Below are 18,201 nucleotides of genomic sequence, written 5' to 3' on the forward strand. Positions count from 1 at the left end.
TGGGAGTACTTATATTTATTTATTTATTTATTAAACAATAGATGCCACAGAACATACATTTTGTGCATTACATATATTTGTGCATAACATAAGTTGTTTTATTAATTACTATACAGACACACCCCCTCACTCCTTCCTCCACTAACCACTAAACCAGTAAGGCTTGAAGTGACAGACTGTTTATATCAATGCTTGGATCATTTACTACGACTTCATTATAAGTGTTATCAAGTTTCCACATAGGAGATATCTTTACAAACTTTGTTGTAGATTTTGGTACATGAAACAACCTGGGTTTCTGTCTGGCAGTTCTCATGTGAGGTACATGATATTGTAATGCAGATACTTACCCCATATAGTCCATTTTGTTATTTACAATTTTAGATAGCATGCTCATCAAATTGAGATTAAACCTTTCTTCAATTTTTTCAATGTTAAACTGTGATACAAGTTCAGAGTGCGGAATGAATTTAGGGTACACTTTGTCTTATTTGTACTTTAAGTACCTCAAGCATTTGGACAGAATCATTTCTATTTCCTCATATGTTTTTCGTCCAAGGACTGCCATATTACCGATTCATATTCCACGAGTGAACGTACTAGGGAGACATACAAAGTTATTAATATCGATGTACTTTCCAGATCTTCCCCACATCTTTTTATGAATTATAATTTCTTATACACTTAGTTAATAATATGATGGATATGCTCTTTAAAACTTAGGTTTGCGTCATATGTGACACCAAGATCCATGAATTTAGTGACCCTTGTTATTTGTTTTCCTCCCATCTGATACTGGAAGTTTCTTATTGTTTGAGCATTTGTTATAGACATTACCTGACATTTATCAAGATTAAATAAAAGTCTATTATTTTCGCTCCATTGTAGTAATCTATTTACGTCTACTGCAAGTCAAGACTGTCTTCGTCAGAACAAATTGTTCTAAAGATTTTTACATCATCAGCAAATATAAGGCAACGCAATTTCGTAATAAATTTCGGGAGGTCATTAATAAAGAGTAAGAAAAGGAGTGTGGCACCCCAGAAGGCATAGGTTATTCCCGAGATATGTATCCTCTATAATTGACAAATTGCTTTTGGTCCATTAGGTAAGATTTTAGCAACATAATTACGTTTTTAGAAATATTAAAATACAATAGCTTGTGAAGTAAAATGTTCCGATTTACCGAATCAAATGCATTGGCCAGGTCAGCATAGAATACATCTACCTGTCTCCTTTCGTCTAATGCATAAGCTACAAAATGTGTAAATTCGGCAATGTTTGTGATTGTCGACCTCCACGATATAAAACCATGTTGCATGGGAGATATAGCCAGTCGTATGTTGGCCATTATCCTCTCGTACAGTATTTGTTCAAACACTTTGAAAAAGCTTGTAGAATTGACACTAGCCTAAAGCAATCAATGTTCTTTAACTTTAGTGATTTTCCATTTTGATGGGAAGATGTGATGTTCTAAGATTTTATTGAATATTATACTCAATGGTTTTATTAGCGGTTCAGTGCACCCCTTGACCACATAGGGAGGAATATTGTCCATCCTCGCTGCTTTTTTGTGTTTTAACTTTTTAATTGCTTCCTCGATCTCATTCGGTTCGATACACGATATATTGAGTTGGGAAATCACGCCGTTTTTGCGCTTATCCGATTCGACTATAGAGTACTGTGAAGCATGTTTGTACACTGATAGAAAATAGGTAGCAAATGCATTTACAATGTTGTGCCCATTGTGTAAGATTTCATTGTTGTATTGAAAAGTATTACTACCTGAATCCCTACATTATTTACATCTATCCTTACGTTTTCTTCCGACTCATGGATGTACACTTTGTATGCTGCTGTTACCCCTTTCTTTATCTCTTTCCTAAAATTCCTGTATTTCCCTTCATGATACTTCATTACATTTTTTCTACTTTTTGCAATGATATAATTTTCCTGATAATGTCACCATTGAACCAGACAGAATATTTAGATACCTTGATGTGTTTCAGTAGTACACAGTCATTCAAAACATTAGATAGAATATCATAAATCGGATTAGTTAGTGTATTGCCATCCTCAATATCGCATACAGGGTGTTTCAGAGCGACCCAGACACTACCTTTTTCTCGAGAACGGGAGATCGTATCAAGTTGAAACAAAAAAATGCACCACTAAGTTAAGCCCATAGAGTGTATTTGCAACAGCCCGAAAGCCACCCTTTGTGGTTTTAGTGCGGAACACATGCCCCGTTCATGCGATTTTCAAGTGGGAAGGGTATGTTTGGAATGCAGATTCGGAAAGGCGGGGAAAAAATACAATTGTCATATGAAACATTTGTCTGTACCACCTACCATTTTCCGTATAGAAAATGGTTTTGCAAGAAAAGGAAGGTGAGCCAAATCGAGTATACCGAGCTTAACAATTAAGATAAGTGCAGCACCATAATAGTTTCGGAAAGTGCAGGACACAACCTTTCCAACGATATGCCACATGATGACTGTGGGACTAAAAAAGGATGAAACCGCGTGACACAAAAAAGGTGGTCTAAAGTTAGGGAAGAACTCGAAAATTTCAAATGGCAAGGGGGGACGAGTAATACCTCGTTCTAAAGGTCACAGATAACGTGAAAAGGATGCTAACATGATTTTGTAATCCACTGACCGGTTTCCAAATGGCGATCAAAACAATTCCGACCCCTGAAGTTGGTGTTCCAAAGTGAGAAATTACCTATGTAAATAGCAAAACACAAACACTGGACTGAGTACATAAGATCCTGTACAAGGAATGCCAGCGGAACAGCCGTTTATTCATGACAAGGTTTCTAAATGGTTACTGATTCGTTACCATTGTCAGACCATGCCACCCTTCACATGTCACGTCAGTGTACTGAACGTCCGGGTGAGAGGTTTGCAGTTTCGTAGTAGTACATGCCTCTGTGAGTGTACAACATGCAGTGAGTAGAACTTCAGGTCTATTGTGTACGAGTAGGAATAAACATAATTCCACATGTTGTGTAGGCTGCAGTACACAACACAGCATGCTGGCCCAGTCGACAAATTACAAAGTACGCCAATTGCCGGTGCGTCCAGTTCCATTTGACTGCACGTACGCTGTTCCCACTGCCCGGTTTAACAAAGGCAATCGGAAAGTACCATGGGTCGAGGTGCGACGAGCTCTCCTGCATTGCAGTCAGTTCCAGTGTGCTTCCACTGATAACGCGAATATGCCCCTCCAATCTTGGTCTCATTCACCGCTGTCTGTTACAAGTGGTTGCATCGTCGAAGGCATTGTGTGGTACCTCAGAACGTTCTACAGTGCATTCCTCACTGGTAGTGTGCATTCCTGTACTTAATTTGCAGTGGCATATTGTTGAATGTGAACTAATAATCCCTTTCACGAACGAAGAAGCATTTGATATGCTCATGGTGTTGGGTGAGTGCCAATGAAATAGTTCTGCTGCTGCTCGTGTGTATGCTGCAAGGTATCCCGATCAGAAACATCGTTCAAGACATGTTTTTCGCACCCTTGCCGATCGTGTATGCAGAAGGGGCAATGTTCAGCCTTCTAGCAGTCACAAACATGAACGCATTGCTAAGCCTGTTCGAGATGAGAGGTCTGCTGGTGTACTTACAGCCTTCCTTCTCAATGAAGTTGCTCGTGATTCTGGTGTCAGCGCAAGTACAGTGAGAAGGATTTTAAAGGATCACAGATTTCATCCATACCACGTGTCGTTGCATCAAGAGCTACACGGAACTGATTTTCAAAGCAGGCTAGACTTTTGCATGTGGTCTCAAGCTCAAGTGAATGCAAATGTTCGATTCTTTGACGAAATGTTGTGGTCTGAAGAGGCTACATTTAAAAGTGATGGTCAGGTAAATCGGCCCAACATGCATTACTGGTCCGCCGAAAACCCACGGTGGATGCAAGAGGTTGATCATCAACGTAGATGGTCTGTGAATGTGTAGTGTGGAATCATTAGTGGACGAATAATTGGACCTCACTTTTTTTCAAGCGAGGCTTACGGGTGTTGTGTATTGCACATTTCTTCAATAACAATTGCCCACTCTTCTGAAAGACGTCCCCTTACACATCAGAACACACATGTGGCTACAACAAGATTGCTGCCTAGCACATTTTGAGCTGACAGCGAGGAATCAGGTGAATGCAATGTTTCGTGGTCTCTGGGTAGGTAGAGGTGGGCCTGTGCCCTGGCCTCCTAGGTCACCAGACTTAACATGTTTAGATTATTACCTCTGGAGATGACTGAAAGAAATCTTTTACCAAAATCGCCCTACAACGAGGGACGACACAATTGAGCACATATTTGCTGCTTGCAGGCAGATTATTGAGGCAGAAGTTATTGCAGCACAGAATGATTTCAGTGTCCGTGTGCAGAAATTCATTGAGACCGAGGGAAGACATTTTGAACATCTACTGTAAGTTGGTAAATGCGTATCAAACTGGGTGCTTTACCTATTCTTCTCGTTTTCGTTGTTCATTGGTTTCTTATTACTCTTTCATGTTCATTGGTTTCTTATTACTCTTTCGTTTTTCTTATCATTTCAGTTAGGCCTATTTCTCTTGTCAAATAATGTTTTGGCAAGCAATTGTGAGAAAAGGACCTTTTTTCGTTGGCGAAGCAGCCGTTAAACATGCCAACGAATTCCTTATTGTGCATGACAGTAAACCTTTTCGTTGCCAGTCCTAAGCCTGAAGAAAGTGTGAAGGGTGGTCAAAGTTGTAGCTCAAACAAAGCTTACAGTAGTGCGATGTTTCAAGAGCGGACTCATTACCATAATTGTCTGTACAGGATCTTATGTACTCTGTCCAGTGTTTGTTTTGCTATTTATGTACGTAATTCCTCACTTTGGAACACCAACTTCAGGGGTCGGAATTGTTTTGGTCTCCATTTTGAAACCAGTCAGAGGATTATTAAATCATGTTCACATCCTTTTCACGTGATCTGTGACCTTTAGAACGAGGTATTAATCGACCCCCCTTACCATTTGTAATTTTCGAGTTCTTTAGACCCCCTTTTTTGGGTCACGCAGTTTCATCCTTTTTTTGTCCCGCAGTCATCATGTGGCATATCGTTGGAAGGTTGTGTCCTGCACTTTCCGAAACTATTATGGTGCTGCACGTATCTTAATTGTTAAGCTCGCTATACTCGATTTGGCTCACCTTCCTTTTCTTGCAAAACCATTTTCTACATGGAAAACGGTAGGTGGTAACAAATGTTTCATATGACAATCGTATTTTTTCCCCCTCGCCTTTCCGAATCTGCATTCCAAACATACTCTTCCTATTTGAAAATCGCACGAATGAGGCATGTGCCCTCCACTAAAACCACAAAGGGTGGCCTTCGGGCTGTTGCAAATACACTCTACGAAATACTCTCTACAGATTCATTGGGCTCAACTTAGTGGTGCATTTTTCGTTTCAACTTGATACGATCTCCCGTTTTGGTAGTGTCTGGGTCTCTCTGAAACACCCTGTATATTTACTCAGTAATAGTCTGTTAATTTTCGATATAAAAACTCAAACATCGCTTTTTTGAAGTTATATTGAAGATTTATATATTCCGCTCGAGGAAACATTCCGCGGTCTGTTCCTAATCTCAATCAACAAGGGGGTTATGCATGTCCTCGGGTATGAGAGCTTTGGTTTCTGTGTGCACTGAGACGTTTCTTGCATTAGATAGCACAAGATCAAGTGTTCTACCCCTAGCATTAGTGACCCAATTTTGAGTATTTAAATCAAAGGAACTGATAAAATTTGACAGGTCCCTGACTTTCGTTGACATGGGAAGCATGAATTTTTCCCCATTAATCTCTGAAATATTAAAATCCCCCACTAGAAGCAGTATTCATTTTAAGAGTGCGTTTATTTATTATAATTAAAGAAAATTATATAATAAACACTTACGTGAGTGAGTATTGTTGTTAAAACAATCTTATAAACAACGTTTCGCAGAGCTACGCTCCGCTTCTTCAGGTTTCTTTTTTATCAGCACATAAAATACTTTGTCAGGTGAACAAATCCAAGATTAGCTTAAAAGGTTTTGGATTAAAAGACGTAAAATTACATAACAGTTAAAAAAGCCATAAGGACTTGACAATACTTCTAGAGGAGCTGTGTTCCCATCCTACCTACATGGCTGACTAACTGCTGTTACGTACGTATGTTACATTTCTTCCAATGAGAACTCTATCGTTTCCGATATGCCGTGAGTCACTTTCGGCGTGACATGGAATTTCACAGACTCGTCATCGTTTTTACACCATCGTTTAAACATTTTGATCCATTTTTCATCCAAGTTGCCGTCATCCCTATTTAATATTTTCCCCCTGTTTATACAAATGCATGCTGCCTCATGAATGTTTCTATTGGGTTGTGCAAAAACTCTCTTTACCACTTCTCTTTTTCTAATTTTATGTTTATTTTCTATAACATGCTCGGATAGCCCCGTTTTCGGTACCAGTTCTTTAATATCCTTGTCATGCTCATCCCAGCGTATTCCCCTGTTCCTTCCAGTCTGTCCTATGTATTCTTTATTACGTGAACAAATTATCCTATATACTTCCTTCTCATCCCTGTCCTCGTTACATCCCTTTCCATCAATATATGCAGTAGATAAAGAGAGGCATTTTGCCAAACTTCCGGCCTCTAGTGATTACGTACATGAAATCTCATATGAAAAGGGGGGTGGAATATTTATGGACTGGTGTAAGGTAATAGTTCAAGAGACAGGGACCCGTGATTATTAATTCTCTATAACCAATATGTATATGTATGGATGCTCTTTTCTTCAACAATCAAGCCCCCATCACTATGTATTGCTCTAAATGCTGTCGGTTATACAGGGTTACCTCAAATTCGATGTATTCCTTTGAAAGATATAATAGTACAGCGAATGTGCAATAAATTTAACCCTGAAGTGCCTTATACCAAGAAGTTCCATTTTCGAGATAATCCACTGTGAACCGTTCAAAAGTGCAGAACATTTTCAAAGTGCAGGTAAAAACTTATTCGATGTTTAAATTTTCAATGAAGTTGCTTCCCAAAAAAACAGAAAATATCTGAAAAGAGAATCAATAAGACACTAAGCGTACAAACTACTAGAAAAACTTCCTTGTTTTATCAGTTGTACAACGATGTATTTAATGTTCACAAAGAATAAAAATTTCTGGAAAAAAAGTTCAATAAGATTTTTATATGCGGGCATGTGAAGAAGCCCTTTGTTTACGCAGCACTAGTGCCTTCTGTGGAATATCTCAGACATAGAATTGTCGATGCGGCTGAAGAAATGCGACATTCTCTCTCTTCAAGAGTAACTAAAACTGAAGTAAGGAAGCAGTTTCGGGCGTGTATTCAACATAGGAGAGAACATTTTTGAGCAAGACAAGTGAACTAAATCTATTATTACATAAATTTTTTTTTTTTCGTTTCATTGTTCTTTCAATTTTCATTTCATAGTCGCGCTCTACCTGTCCCGTTGTTATTGAACTTTTTCCAGGAACTTTTATTTTTATGTGAACATTAATTCATCGTCGGAGAGATGATAAAACAAAGAACTTTTTCTAGTAGTTTGTACGCTTAGTGTCTTATTGATTTTTTTTTTTTTTAGATATTTGCTGTTTTTTGGTAAGCAACTTCATTGAAAATTTAAACATTGAATAAATTTTAACCTGCTCTTTAAAAATGTTATGTGCTTTTGATTGTTTTAGTGTTTGCAAGACATTGTTAAGGCTTTGGTATGTGATACAAATTAAAACATGTTGAATTTGATCACCACTTTTAACTTATTTTAATTTTGAGCCTGGAAATCGATAGTTTTTCAACAAAACCAATAAAGGTGAAATATCTCGAAAATGAACCCTCTTTAGGGTTAAATTTGTTGCACATTCGCTGCACTATCATACCTTCAAATGTATACGTCGAATTTGAGGTAACCCTGTATATTAGTAGAGAATTTTTATGCTTCCCCTTTAAAAATATTCTATACTTTGAGAAATTCATCCAAAAGTATATAATCCAATATTCCACGCCTAGCTTTGAATGTTGTATTGAACCCTTAAAAATGTAAGTAATGCTTAAAGCTCTTGACACATAATAAATTACTCAGTTTTGTTTACGAGTTTACCTATATACACTATTTAAGAATTAAACTAACTTTACCTATACAGTGCCTAGATAGGATAAAACACTCACTCAAATGTGAAACCATATTTTTCACGTTTCATTGAATACATATAAAGCCAGAAAAGAAGATATTATTGTGTTCATAGTAAATATTTTTTTACCTCTTTTAAATCTAAATATGGTATATGCACTACAGTTCTACAAGCACATATTAGTCTTATTAGTGAACATGAATTTATTCTGCAGTCCTGTAAGGTAACTACTTCTTTGTCGAAGCAATTTATTTTGTTTATCGGGTTATAAGAAATAACCCGTACTAATGTTTGTGATCATAAAGTTATTAAACCGACACAATTGAGCAAAACAACACTGAAAAAAATGACATGGGACCTTAGGAACAAGATGTTCAACTGGTTTCGAAGTGGCCTCCCTGGGCGGCGATACAGAGGTCCAAACGGGCTTTGAAATTTTTTGCAATGGGCCACAGGTCCTCGGGCGACAATCGGTTCCACTCATGACGCAGCAATTGCTTCAGCGACTCCAAACTGTGGTGGCATTTAGCACATACCCTGGCCTCCAAAATCGACCACAGACTGTAGTCCATTGGGTTGAGGTCCGGCGAGTAGGGTGGCCATTCCGTCGATGCGATGAAGTCCGAAAAATGGGTTCTGCACCACGCTTGCATCATTTTCGCCCTGTGGGCCGGAGCGGATACTTGCTGGAATGTCCATTGTGTATCGCCGGAGTGCTTCTGGGCCCACGGAAGGACAACGTTCTCGAGAATGTTGCGGCGGTACACTTCTTGGTTGCTTTTGACCCCTTGATCCACGAAAACCAGGGTCGTCATGCCGCTTGCGCAAATTCCGCCCCACACCATGACCGACTGCGGATTTTGGCGGTGTTGGACGATGGCTGAGGTACCGGGAGCCCCTGCAGACCAGGTCCTGTTGTTTTGGTGGTTGTGCGCCTGCTCCACGGTGAACAGCTTCTCGTCTGTGAAAAGAATGCGCTCCCATTGCTGACCTGCGGCCCGGCACTTCAGAGGGCGGCATCTTTTGAGTCGCAGGCGCTTGATTTCGTCCGTGAGAAGTTGAACTTTTTGGAGCTTGTACGCCTTGAGGTTGATGTTCTTTTTCGCCATTTGCCGCACTGATTCGCTGTTGATCCCGATTTCACGGGCGACTTTTCTCATGGAGACCCTCGGATTTCGCTGAACTTGCTTTTTGATGATCTTGCGGTTCTGGGACGTGTTGATGGTAGACTTTCTTCCTCTTCTGGGACGGTCGCCTTCATGGCCGAGCTCCTTGAATCGCCGAACTGCATCTGAGACTGTCATTTTTGGAACACCCAGCAAACGAACAATTTCACATTGACGCTTTCCCTGACGCCACAGTTAAAAAATTGCACTGCGTTTGGTTGACAGTCTGAAACACAAAGACTGTAATAGTTATGAAGCCGAAACAACAAGTACAGTTACAAAAGACTATGGAGAATCCAATAACACAACAATTATTTGGCTACGATACACTACATTCTTGGCAGGATACGCCAAACTTTGTATGGGTTATTTCTTGTCACCCTTTATAATGTTCAATGCAGAAAATTCATTAGAATGTTCTGTTGCAGCTCATGTTAAAAAGATCAAGCCCTTACCTATTTTTTTCTCTTATTGTAGGGGCTTAGTGGAAGCAGTTCACATGGAAAAATCTACATCCAGAAGAAATCACCTTCACCAAGGTACCAGTGATGAGTCACACCCCTGCAGAATTTGTAATAAGATATGGTATGATGAGCACACTTTTAAGACACACATATGCATTCAGAGATATCACAAAACATTTTCGTGTGACATATGCAAGAACTACTTCTTAAATAAATATTCATTGAAAAATCATTTGCTGACTCACTTAAATGCAACGCCACGTTTTTTTTCATTTCTTGAAAAAACATTTCCACAACCTGATAGATGTGATAATTACTTACAGAAACCCACTGATGTGAAGAGTTATAGCTGTGATACACGTAAGAGATCATTTATTGTAGAGCACTCTCTGGAGTCTCATCTCACATGTGAAGAAAAGAAGTATGTCTGTAAAATATGTGGTAAAAAATATGGTCTTAAGAGAACATTAGCGATGCATTCCAGAGTTCACACTCAAGAAGAATTCCAGTGTGACATTTGTAAGAAGTATTTCAGATTGAAGTCGCAACTTTTAATGCATATGCAGCATCATACGGGTGAAAAATTATTCCAGTGTGACATATGCAAAAAGTCTTTCATGCAGATATCATCTGTTAGTGTCCACAGGCGGTGTCACAATGGTGAGAAGCCATTCCAATGTGACATATGTAAAAAATCTTTTATGATAAAATCAAACCTGAGGGACCATATGGAGGTTCATAATGTTGAAAAACCATACCAGTGTTACATATGTAAACAATCTTTTAAGCGTAAATCATACATTGACATCCACATTCGTTGTCATACTGGTGAGAAACCATTCCAGTGTGACATATGTAAAAAGTATTTCAAGGAGAAAAAGACACTTTCCACCCACATGCTTGTGCATACTGCTGAGAAACCATTCCAGTGTGGTATGTGTGATAAATCTTTCAAGCTGCAATCACACCTTAGACTCCATGTAGGATCTCATATGTGTGAAAAACCTTACCAATGTGACATATGTGATATGTCCTTCAGAAATAAATCAGTTCTTAACATCCACATGCGGCGTCATACTGGTGAAAATCCATTCCAGTGTGACATATGCAAAACGTCTTTCAAGGAGAAGTCAACTCTTAGGAAACATATCCAGAACCATACGGGAGAGAAACCATTCCAGTGTGACATGTGCAAAAAATCTTTCGCAAGGAGAAATAACCTTAACTTCCACTTGCAGTGCCATTCAGGTGAAAGACCATTCCAGTGTGACATATGCAAGAAATACTTCAAGGAGAAAAAATGGCTTATAATTCACATACGGTGTCATACGGGTGAAAAGCCATTTCAATGTGACATATGTAAAAAATATTTCAAAGAGAGGTCAAAGCTTACAAAACATTTGTGGTATCATACGGGAGAAAAACCATTCAAGTGTGACATATGTAAAAAATCTTTCAAGGAGAGGTCAGCTCTTAGGAAACACGTCCGATGCCATGTGGGTAAAGACTGATCCAAGTTTGTCATGTGAAAAGTTTTTCGAGTTCAGAAAAAGCTCTAACTTTCACATACAATATCACTCGGGTGAGAAACGTAACAGATGCAAGTGAGAATCATTAAAGGTTTTGTATCTAAAGTGTAACCATTGTTTTTCAGATAATTCAAATTCATATGCGCTTATTAATGTTCAGTGTAAACTTTTGTGTATTTGCACAAGTCCTTTCCACAAAATCTCATCTAAGCTGTCATATAAGATAGAGTAAACGTAAAGTTTCCCATGCATATAGCACCATGCCAAGAAAGCACATGTATTTTCAAGTTCAAGAAATACACTAATGTGAGATTATTGGCTAAAGCATATTAATATGAATTTTGCCACTCCAGTATATTGTTGCAACTGGTCTGGTAGATGCTTCTAAATCAAATATGAAATGCACTGACTTGACAGAGTTTATGGTAAGAATGTAATGTTTTCCAGTGATACATGTGAACAATCATTGACTGCTAAATATTGTTGTATCAATCACGTGCATATTTTCCATTTGTTGAAACGCATTCTCTACCAGAAGTTGCGTAAAGGTACACTCGGTTATCTTCATGGAGCATAGGAAATTAAGGTATGCTTCAGGTTACCACTGTATAGGATACTAGATGAAGTCTTGAGATCCAATTAAAAGTTGCAAGTTATGTGGAGGAAATTGTAGTTTTCTTTATCAAATATTACCGTGCAATACTATTTTTTGTGTTAAATAATTTGCTTGTTTTGGATAATTGACATCTTACCCCCATCTATTGTAACCTTCGTACATTTATGGTGATATTAAGTAGCTACTTGTAAGTTATGTAACTTGTATATGATTAAATATAATAACTATATGTATTTTCTTCTATATCTAAATGTTGAAACTATACAAATAAATATCTAGGAATGTATTATTGTTAAATATTTTTGCATGAACATACTGGCTCACACCAACAGGATCTTGACTATACCATAAAACTATCTAACATGTAGAGGTAAACAGACATGATAATTTCCAACTAAAATTTGAGATTTAAATTTGCTATTAAATGTTTAATTTTTATAGGTATTTGAATTAAATAGATTTTCAGGTTCGTACTTTTTCAAATTTTTTGGTACTTTTAGGTGAAAAACTGGTAACTCCACTAGTCATAGTAAAGCTATGATGTGATATTTAAATTCTTGTTAAATATAGCATTTTTAAAATTTTGCACCAATTTGTATCAGTAACAATAAGAAATTCATAGTACTCCATTCCATTCAAATGTTCTATAAACTTCATAATTACTTTCACTTGCACAATGATGCTTCTCAGATATTTGTCTCCTGAGATTGTGGAGGAAGAAACCTTGAAATGAACTGAAGAAATCAACACACATAACATTGTTTTGCACACATCCGATAATACTGAAAATATCTCTTATTACACACCTGAGCTGTGTAATAGGAAGGGAAATAAAAGCTGTATTCCATTCAGAAATAAATATTCTGAAGTAAGATATATCTATTCCTGTAATTTTAAAGGATTTATTTATAGAATATTTTATGTGAACTAAACTACAAATATCGAGAGTGGCAAGCCGTATCTGATATATTACATAACTTCCACTAGTCCACAGTGGGCCAGAATTCTGAAAATGGGAACAGAAATCTGATTTGATTAATATAAATACTGTATGCTGTCAGTATTTCTAATAACAGAATATAATGCATCAAAAACGTGAAATGATTAAAATTCTGTGGTGATTCACATGATGATAGTGCAAAATAATAAAGTAACACCACATGTACAAAGAATGCCCTGTGCTCACGTAATACTTAAAAAAACTTGCAGTTTGCAGTGTTACAAAAATTCACTTAAATCCTGTACTTGTTGACATTTACGCACCACTAAATGAAGCCATGGTGGTGTTGCCAAGCGGGGACTCTGGTTCGATTCTTGGAGTAGGTGATCTAAGATCAGAATTTTTCCAGCCTTTTTCATTTGTAAATGTGACTCTGAGGTTTACACAGCATGTAATAATTGGGCACCTGGAGGCAACCCCGGGGGCAGGGGGACCAGTGCTAATCGCATTAATTCCACAAATGGCCAAAATTGTGAATGTTTTGAGTCTCCGTGGCACACTGAATTTCACCATCTATACACTAGGAAATAATTTTTTGGGTGCACTTTGTTCACATACGGACTTAGATAAACATTAACCTTCACTTTCATTGTTAGTAGTGGATATAATTTTGTTTTGTCATTTAAGTTGTTAGGTTTCATCTGACACACTAGTGATGGCAAGCAAGCGAATGATGTCTTCTGATGATTTCTTAGCAGATTGATATTAGTGGATTAGTTGAGATAAGCAGATTATGCAAAAGTTCTTCGTAAGCAGAAATTCTTGAGTTGTCGTGGGAAAGTCACTCTCTTAATGTTCTGTAATCTTGCTTCTTAAGCCTCATGAGACAGCTGCCAATTGGAAGAACAGCTGCTGCTATGGCATCTGAAGCATGCACCAATATATTGTGTATGCCACCAGGCATATAATACCAGAAATATTATGCTACAAGAAGTTTTGCAGTTTTCAACGCATATTCACAAAAACTCAGGATGTTAATGTGATGACTTGACGAGAGAGTGTAGAAAATAGCCTGCATCGTTTGATTCGTTGTCACCTATGACTTCAGCTGACTTTTGTAGGATCATTATAAAATCCATGTGCCGTCTAGCTATCATTGGTGGGACAATACAATCTTGTTTAGGCTTGTCAACGACGATGTACATGGAGTGTTTGTTCTGTATGTTCTTTTTTCGGGCTTCCTTTCTTGCTTATTTTTCTCCACGAGCGTGCCCCATTTGAAATTCGAATCGATACGACATGTGAAGAAGAATTTGTAGAATCAAATCCATGCACGTAGAATTGACAATTGGAACTGAGTATTTGCGAATATTCAAATGACCTCGTGAAATGGTTTCTTTCTCTCTTGGCAAATAATCACAAATCTAACATACCTGAGGCGAGGATGTACTGCTTAATTCTTTGCAAACTAATGTGTAGAGAGATGTCAGATCTTTCCAAATTCAGGCTGAGTTGTGTGTAGAACTGAGATGCTGTATCTGTCCGCAATGTTCTATTCTGCTCGGTTTATGTTAAATACGTATTGTATTCCAACGCAATTCTATTTCAATGCAGGAGTTTTTGTCATTGTGAAGTAATATGCAACTGACATTATTTTTACATTTTGTAACTGCATATAGGCACGAGTTGGCAGCCAGTTTTCTCTTGGTTGCATTTACAAGACCTATTAAATCATTCGGTATAAACATCTTCACCCCACAAGTTTTGAAAGTCAAATGAAGGAAACACACATCATTGCAACTCTGCTGAAAACAGGAGCATCTGAAACGGCTTGTATAACAATGCCCCCAATTCAGTAAATCAATTCATATTCCACCCAAGGAAATTACATACCTTGACGATATGTAGAATATGTGCAACAGAAGCCAACACAATTAATATTCTGATTGTTCAACACCAGTCTCAGTAGGTGAAACTGTGTGTGAGGTGACTGCAAAATGGCATATGGAAAGTGTGTGGGTTTCACCCACCTTAATTCCCCATTTACGTTAACATCTGAGTGAAACTATTTGCATTTTGAGGCAGTCCTAACATTGCTTTAAAGGAAACTAATGGTTTAAAGGCTCTGCTTTCAAGTAGGAATATCAATTTTCCCCCCTCAGAATTCTGGCTCACTGTGCCATCCAGTTAACATAGAATCAACATAGAATCTTCCCTATGTACATTGACAACGAAATAAGAAATTTTTAAGTGAAACATGTACTGGTTTATTTATTTCAAACAGTACTTATAGTGTAGCATACTGAGAATTCCAACATCCAGCACTTTTACCCATGCATTCATAATCAAATCAGAAATAAGAGAAAGAACATAAGAATAAAATTTGAGATGTTTGTCAAGGACAAAATGATATAAAAATCTCAATAGTAATATAAAATAGCTGAATGTTAAAGAACATTTATTCCAAACAAACCATGTATGCATTCAGAGTGACATTATATTAAGCTATTAGACTATATAAAAATGAATTCTTCCCATTATATTTATGCATTACTGTTAGTGTTCTATAACTTTAATGCTATCTTCTGGGATTTTTAGGCCCAATTTCATAATATTGGGGCATTATATTTTGCCAGTTAAAATATTATCCTCAAATTTAATTTCCAGATTACCAAAAATGAACTAAGGTTCAATGTATGTATTAGGTACAGTCATTAAATAACAGGAATTTTATTATAACTTTCAGGGAGATTGATACACAACCAAAAATTGTATCACTGGACACAAAATGGTTCCTTAGAAATACACCACACAGGTGTCGGGACGATCAAGCAGTTTGCACCTGTGCAGTAGTATATACAACATGGCCACTCTTCTGTCGACCTGCACCAAAGAAGAGCAACGAAGTGTTATTTGTTTTTGTGGTCAGAGGGAGTGAAACGTTCACAAATCTACAGCAGAATGAAGGTTCAGTATGGAGACAAGTGTTTAAGTAAGGGGAAAGTGTACGAATGGGTGGAAAGATTCAAAAATGGAAAAAATGTGTGATGAACAGCAGAGTGGGAGAACAGTTTGCGTGGGAACTGAGACAGTGAAACAGCAGATCGACCAGTGAATCCGTGCCAACAGGCGAGTCACTGTTGATGAAATTGCCATGGAATTCAACATGAGTCATGATCTGCATTCAGTATCATCCATTATGACCTTGGCTATAGGAAAGTGTATAACCGATGGGTATCAAAGCATCTGTTGAGTTTTCATAAGCATGCATGGCAGACAATCTCTCAGGAGCACTTGGACCGTTTTGCTCATGAAGGAGATGCTTTTCTTCATCGAATTGTGACAGGAGATGAGTCCTGGGTGCACCATTATGAACCAGAGAGTAAGAGACAATCGATGGAGTGGAAGCACCCAACGCCTCCGGTCAAGAAAAAATTCAAGACAGATGCATTTGCTGGGAAAGTGCCGCTAACAATCTTTTGGAATGTCAATGGTTCTATATTGTGCACTTCCAGCAGAAGGATCAAACTGTGAATAGTGCTCAATACTGACATGTTTGTAAGCAAGTTGAAGCCTGCCATATGATCAAAACGTCGGGGACTTCTCTCAAAATGAGTATTGCTGCTCCATGACAATGCCTGCCCCCATACGGCTGTGCATACTATGGATACAATACGTGATCTGAAATTTGAGGTGTTGAAACATCCATCATACAGTCCGACTTGGCGCCGTCGGATTTTTACTTGTTTGAACCTTTGAAAAATCATTTGTGGGGTCAGAAGTTTGCAGATGACAATGAGGTGATCTAGGCGAGCCGGTGCAAAATTGATTACACGCCATGCCAGAAAGTTTTTTTTTTTTTGTGGAGGGCATCCACAAGCTTGCGGACAGGTGGACCAAGTGTGTTGAAAAACAGGTTGACTATATGACCTCCCCACATAATGCACCTCTACAAATGAAGCAACTTACGAGAAAATGTCTTACCACACATTACCCATTTTCCTTGAGCCATAAAACTACGTACTTAGTAGTGAGACCAACAGACCTTATCAATAAAGCACTAATTATATACAAAGCTATCTTTTCATTCTTTAGGTTTATTACAATCAATGTATTAACAGTAAATAGAATAACTAATAATTTCAATTCTAATATCAGTCATTTATATACATATCCAGTAAATAACCTTGAACAATTGGCACCTAGATTTAGTGTTCTTCCTGTGTATGTTAAACTAGATCAATATTAATTCTTGGATTAATACCCATACTGTTATATGCCATACAAATCTATGAAAGTTTAATTTTCAATAAAATAAAAATAATAAGACCCAAAATTAGTTATGTTAATTTTTAGCCCTAATGGCCGATAAGCTGACTAAAGCGATTTACTTTATTAATTAACTCGTGGTTTATTTGAAATACTTAACTGCAGTGGAGCTTTCCCGCAGTGTATGTGTGTAGCTTCACTACCCAAGACCAAGTGGGCGAGCAATTCTCCTGGCTCCGACACGAGGCCTCGATATTACATAGCATGACGTCAACACCATGTGATGTAGCGTTGCTAAATCGTACAGCTATGAAATGGGGTGGTGATAACTATGTCCAAAATTAAGGCAAGAACAATTTCTGTATGTATCCTTGTAAAAACGTTATAATACAATTCCTGTTATTTTATAACTGTATCTTGTAATACATGAAATTGAAAATAAACAAACCTAATGATTTCCGTACTCTCTAAAAGTTATATGTTAATCTCTAGTGCAAGTCCAGTTCCAAATAACACTTGCAAAATCTAATACTGGTATCACTTTGAATTTAATGAAAATTTCAATTAGGGGTATGCACTTCAGATGTGTCCACAAACGTAGTATAATGCTCAGAATTGCTATAGCTTGGTTAAGAGTTTAAAAAGATATGTAAGTTGCAATTCGAATGAGAATCTAGTATTACTGTTAGTCTCTATATCTCTTTCAATTTTGAAATTAATTATCAAATGTGTTCAATTTTTCTACCTAACATTAAATTTTAGGATTTATCTTTGTATAACCTTAAATGACACCAGAAAGATCCACATACACAGTGATAAAATATATGTATGATATTTTATATATTTCACAATTTTCTTCATGCAATATGATAAACATTGAAGGGGAGCAAAAGGAGAGACAAATGTTTAAATAAATTGTATTAAATTAATTTTTTTAGTACGCTACCTTTATCCTGTTTGACCAATGAAAACAATGACCGACTTTTGAACAAAATGTAGGGAAGTTTATCTAATGTGAAAGAGTAAAAAATGGAGTGCAACAT

At 37.5% G+C, this 18,201-nt stretch overlaps 1 protein-coding gene across 1 annotated transcript in view; it reads left to right on the forward strand.

Moving 5' to 3' along the window:
- The window catches only part of LOC146003086 (uncharacterized), a 44,025-nt gene extending 32,554 nt beyond the window's left edge, over positions 1-11,471 (forward strand). Inside the window, exon 4 of the mRNA XM_083141256.1 lies at positions 9,818-11,471. Coding sequence (XP_082997382.1) covers positions 9,818-11,315 — 1,498 coding nt within the window. The 3' untranslated portion in view covers positions 11,316-11,471. The remainder of the gene's footprint in view (positions 1-9,817) is intronic.
- Positions 11,472-18,201: the final 6,730 nt, after the last annotated feature.

This window comes from Lepisma saccharinum, chromosome 19 (assembly GCF_977018435.1).
Source record: "Lepisma saccharinum chromosome 19, izLepSacc3.1, whole genome shotgun sequence".
NCBI classification, from domain to species: Eukaryota; Metazoa; Arthropoda; class Insecta; order Zygentoma; family Lepismatidae; genus Lepisma; species Lepisma saccharinum.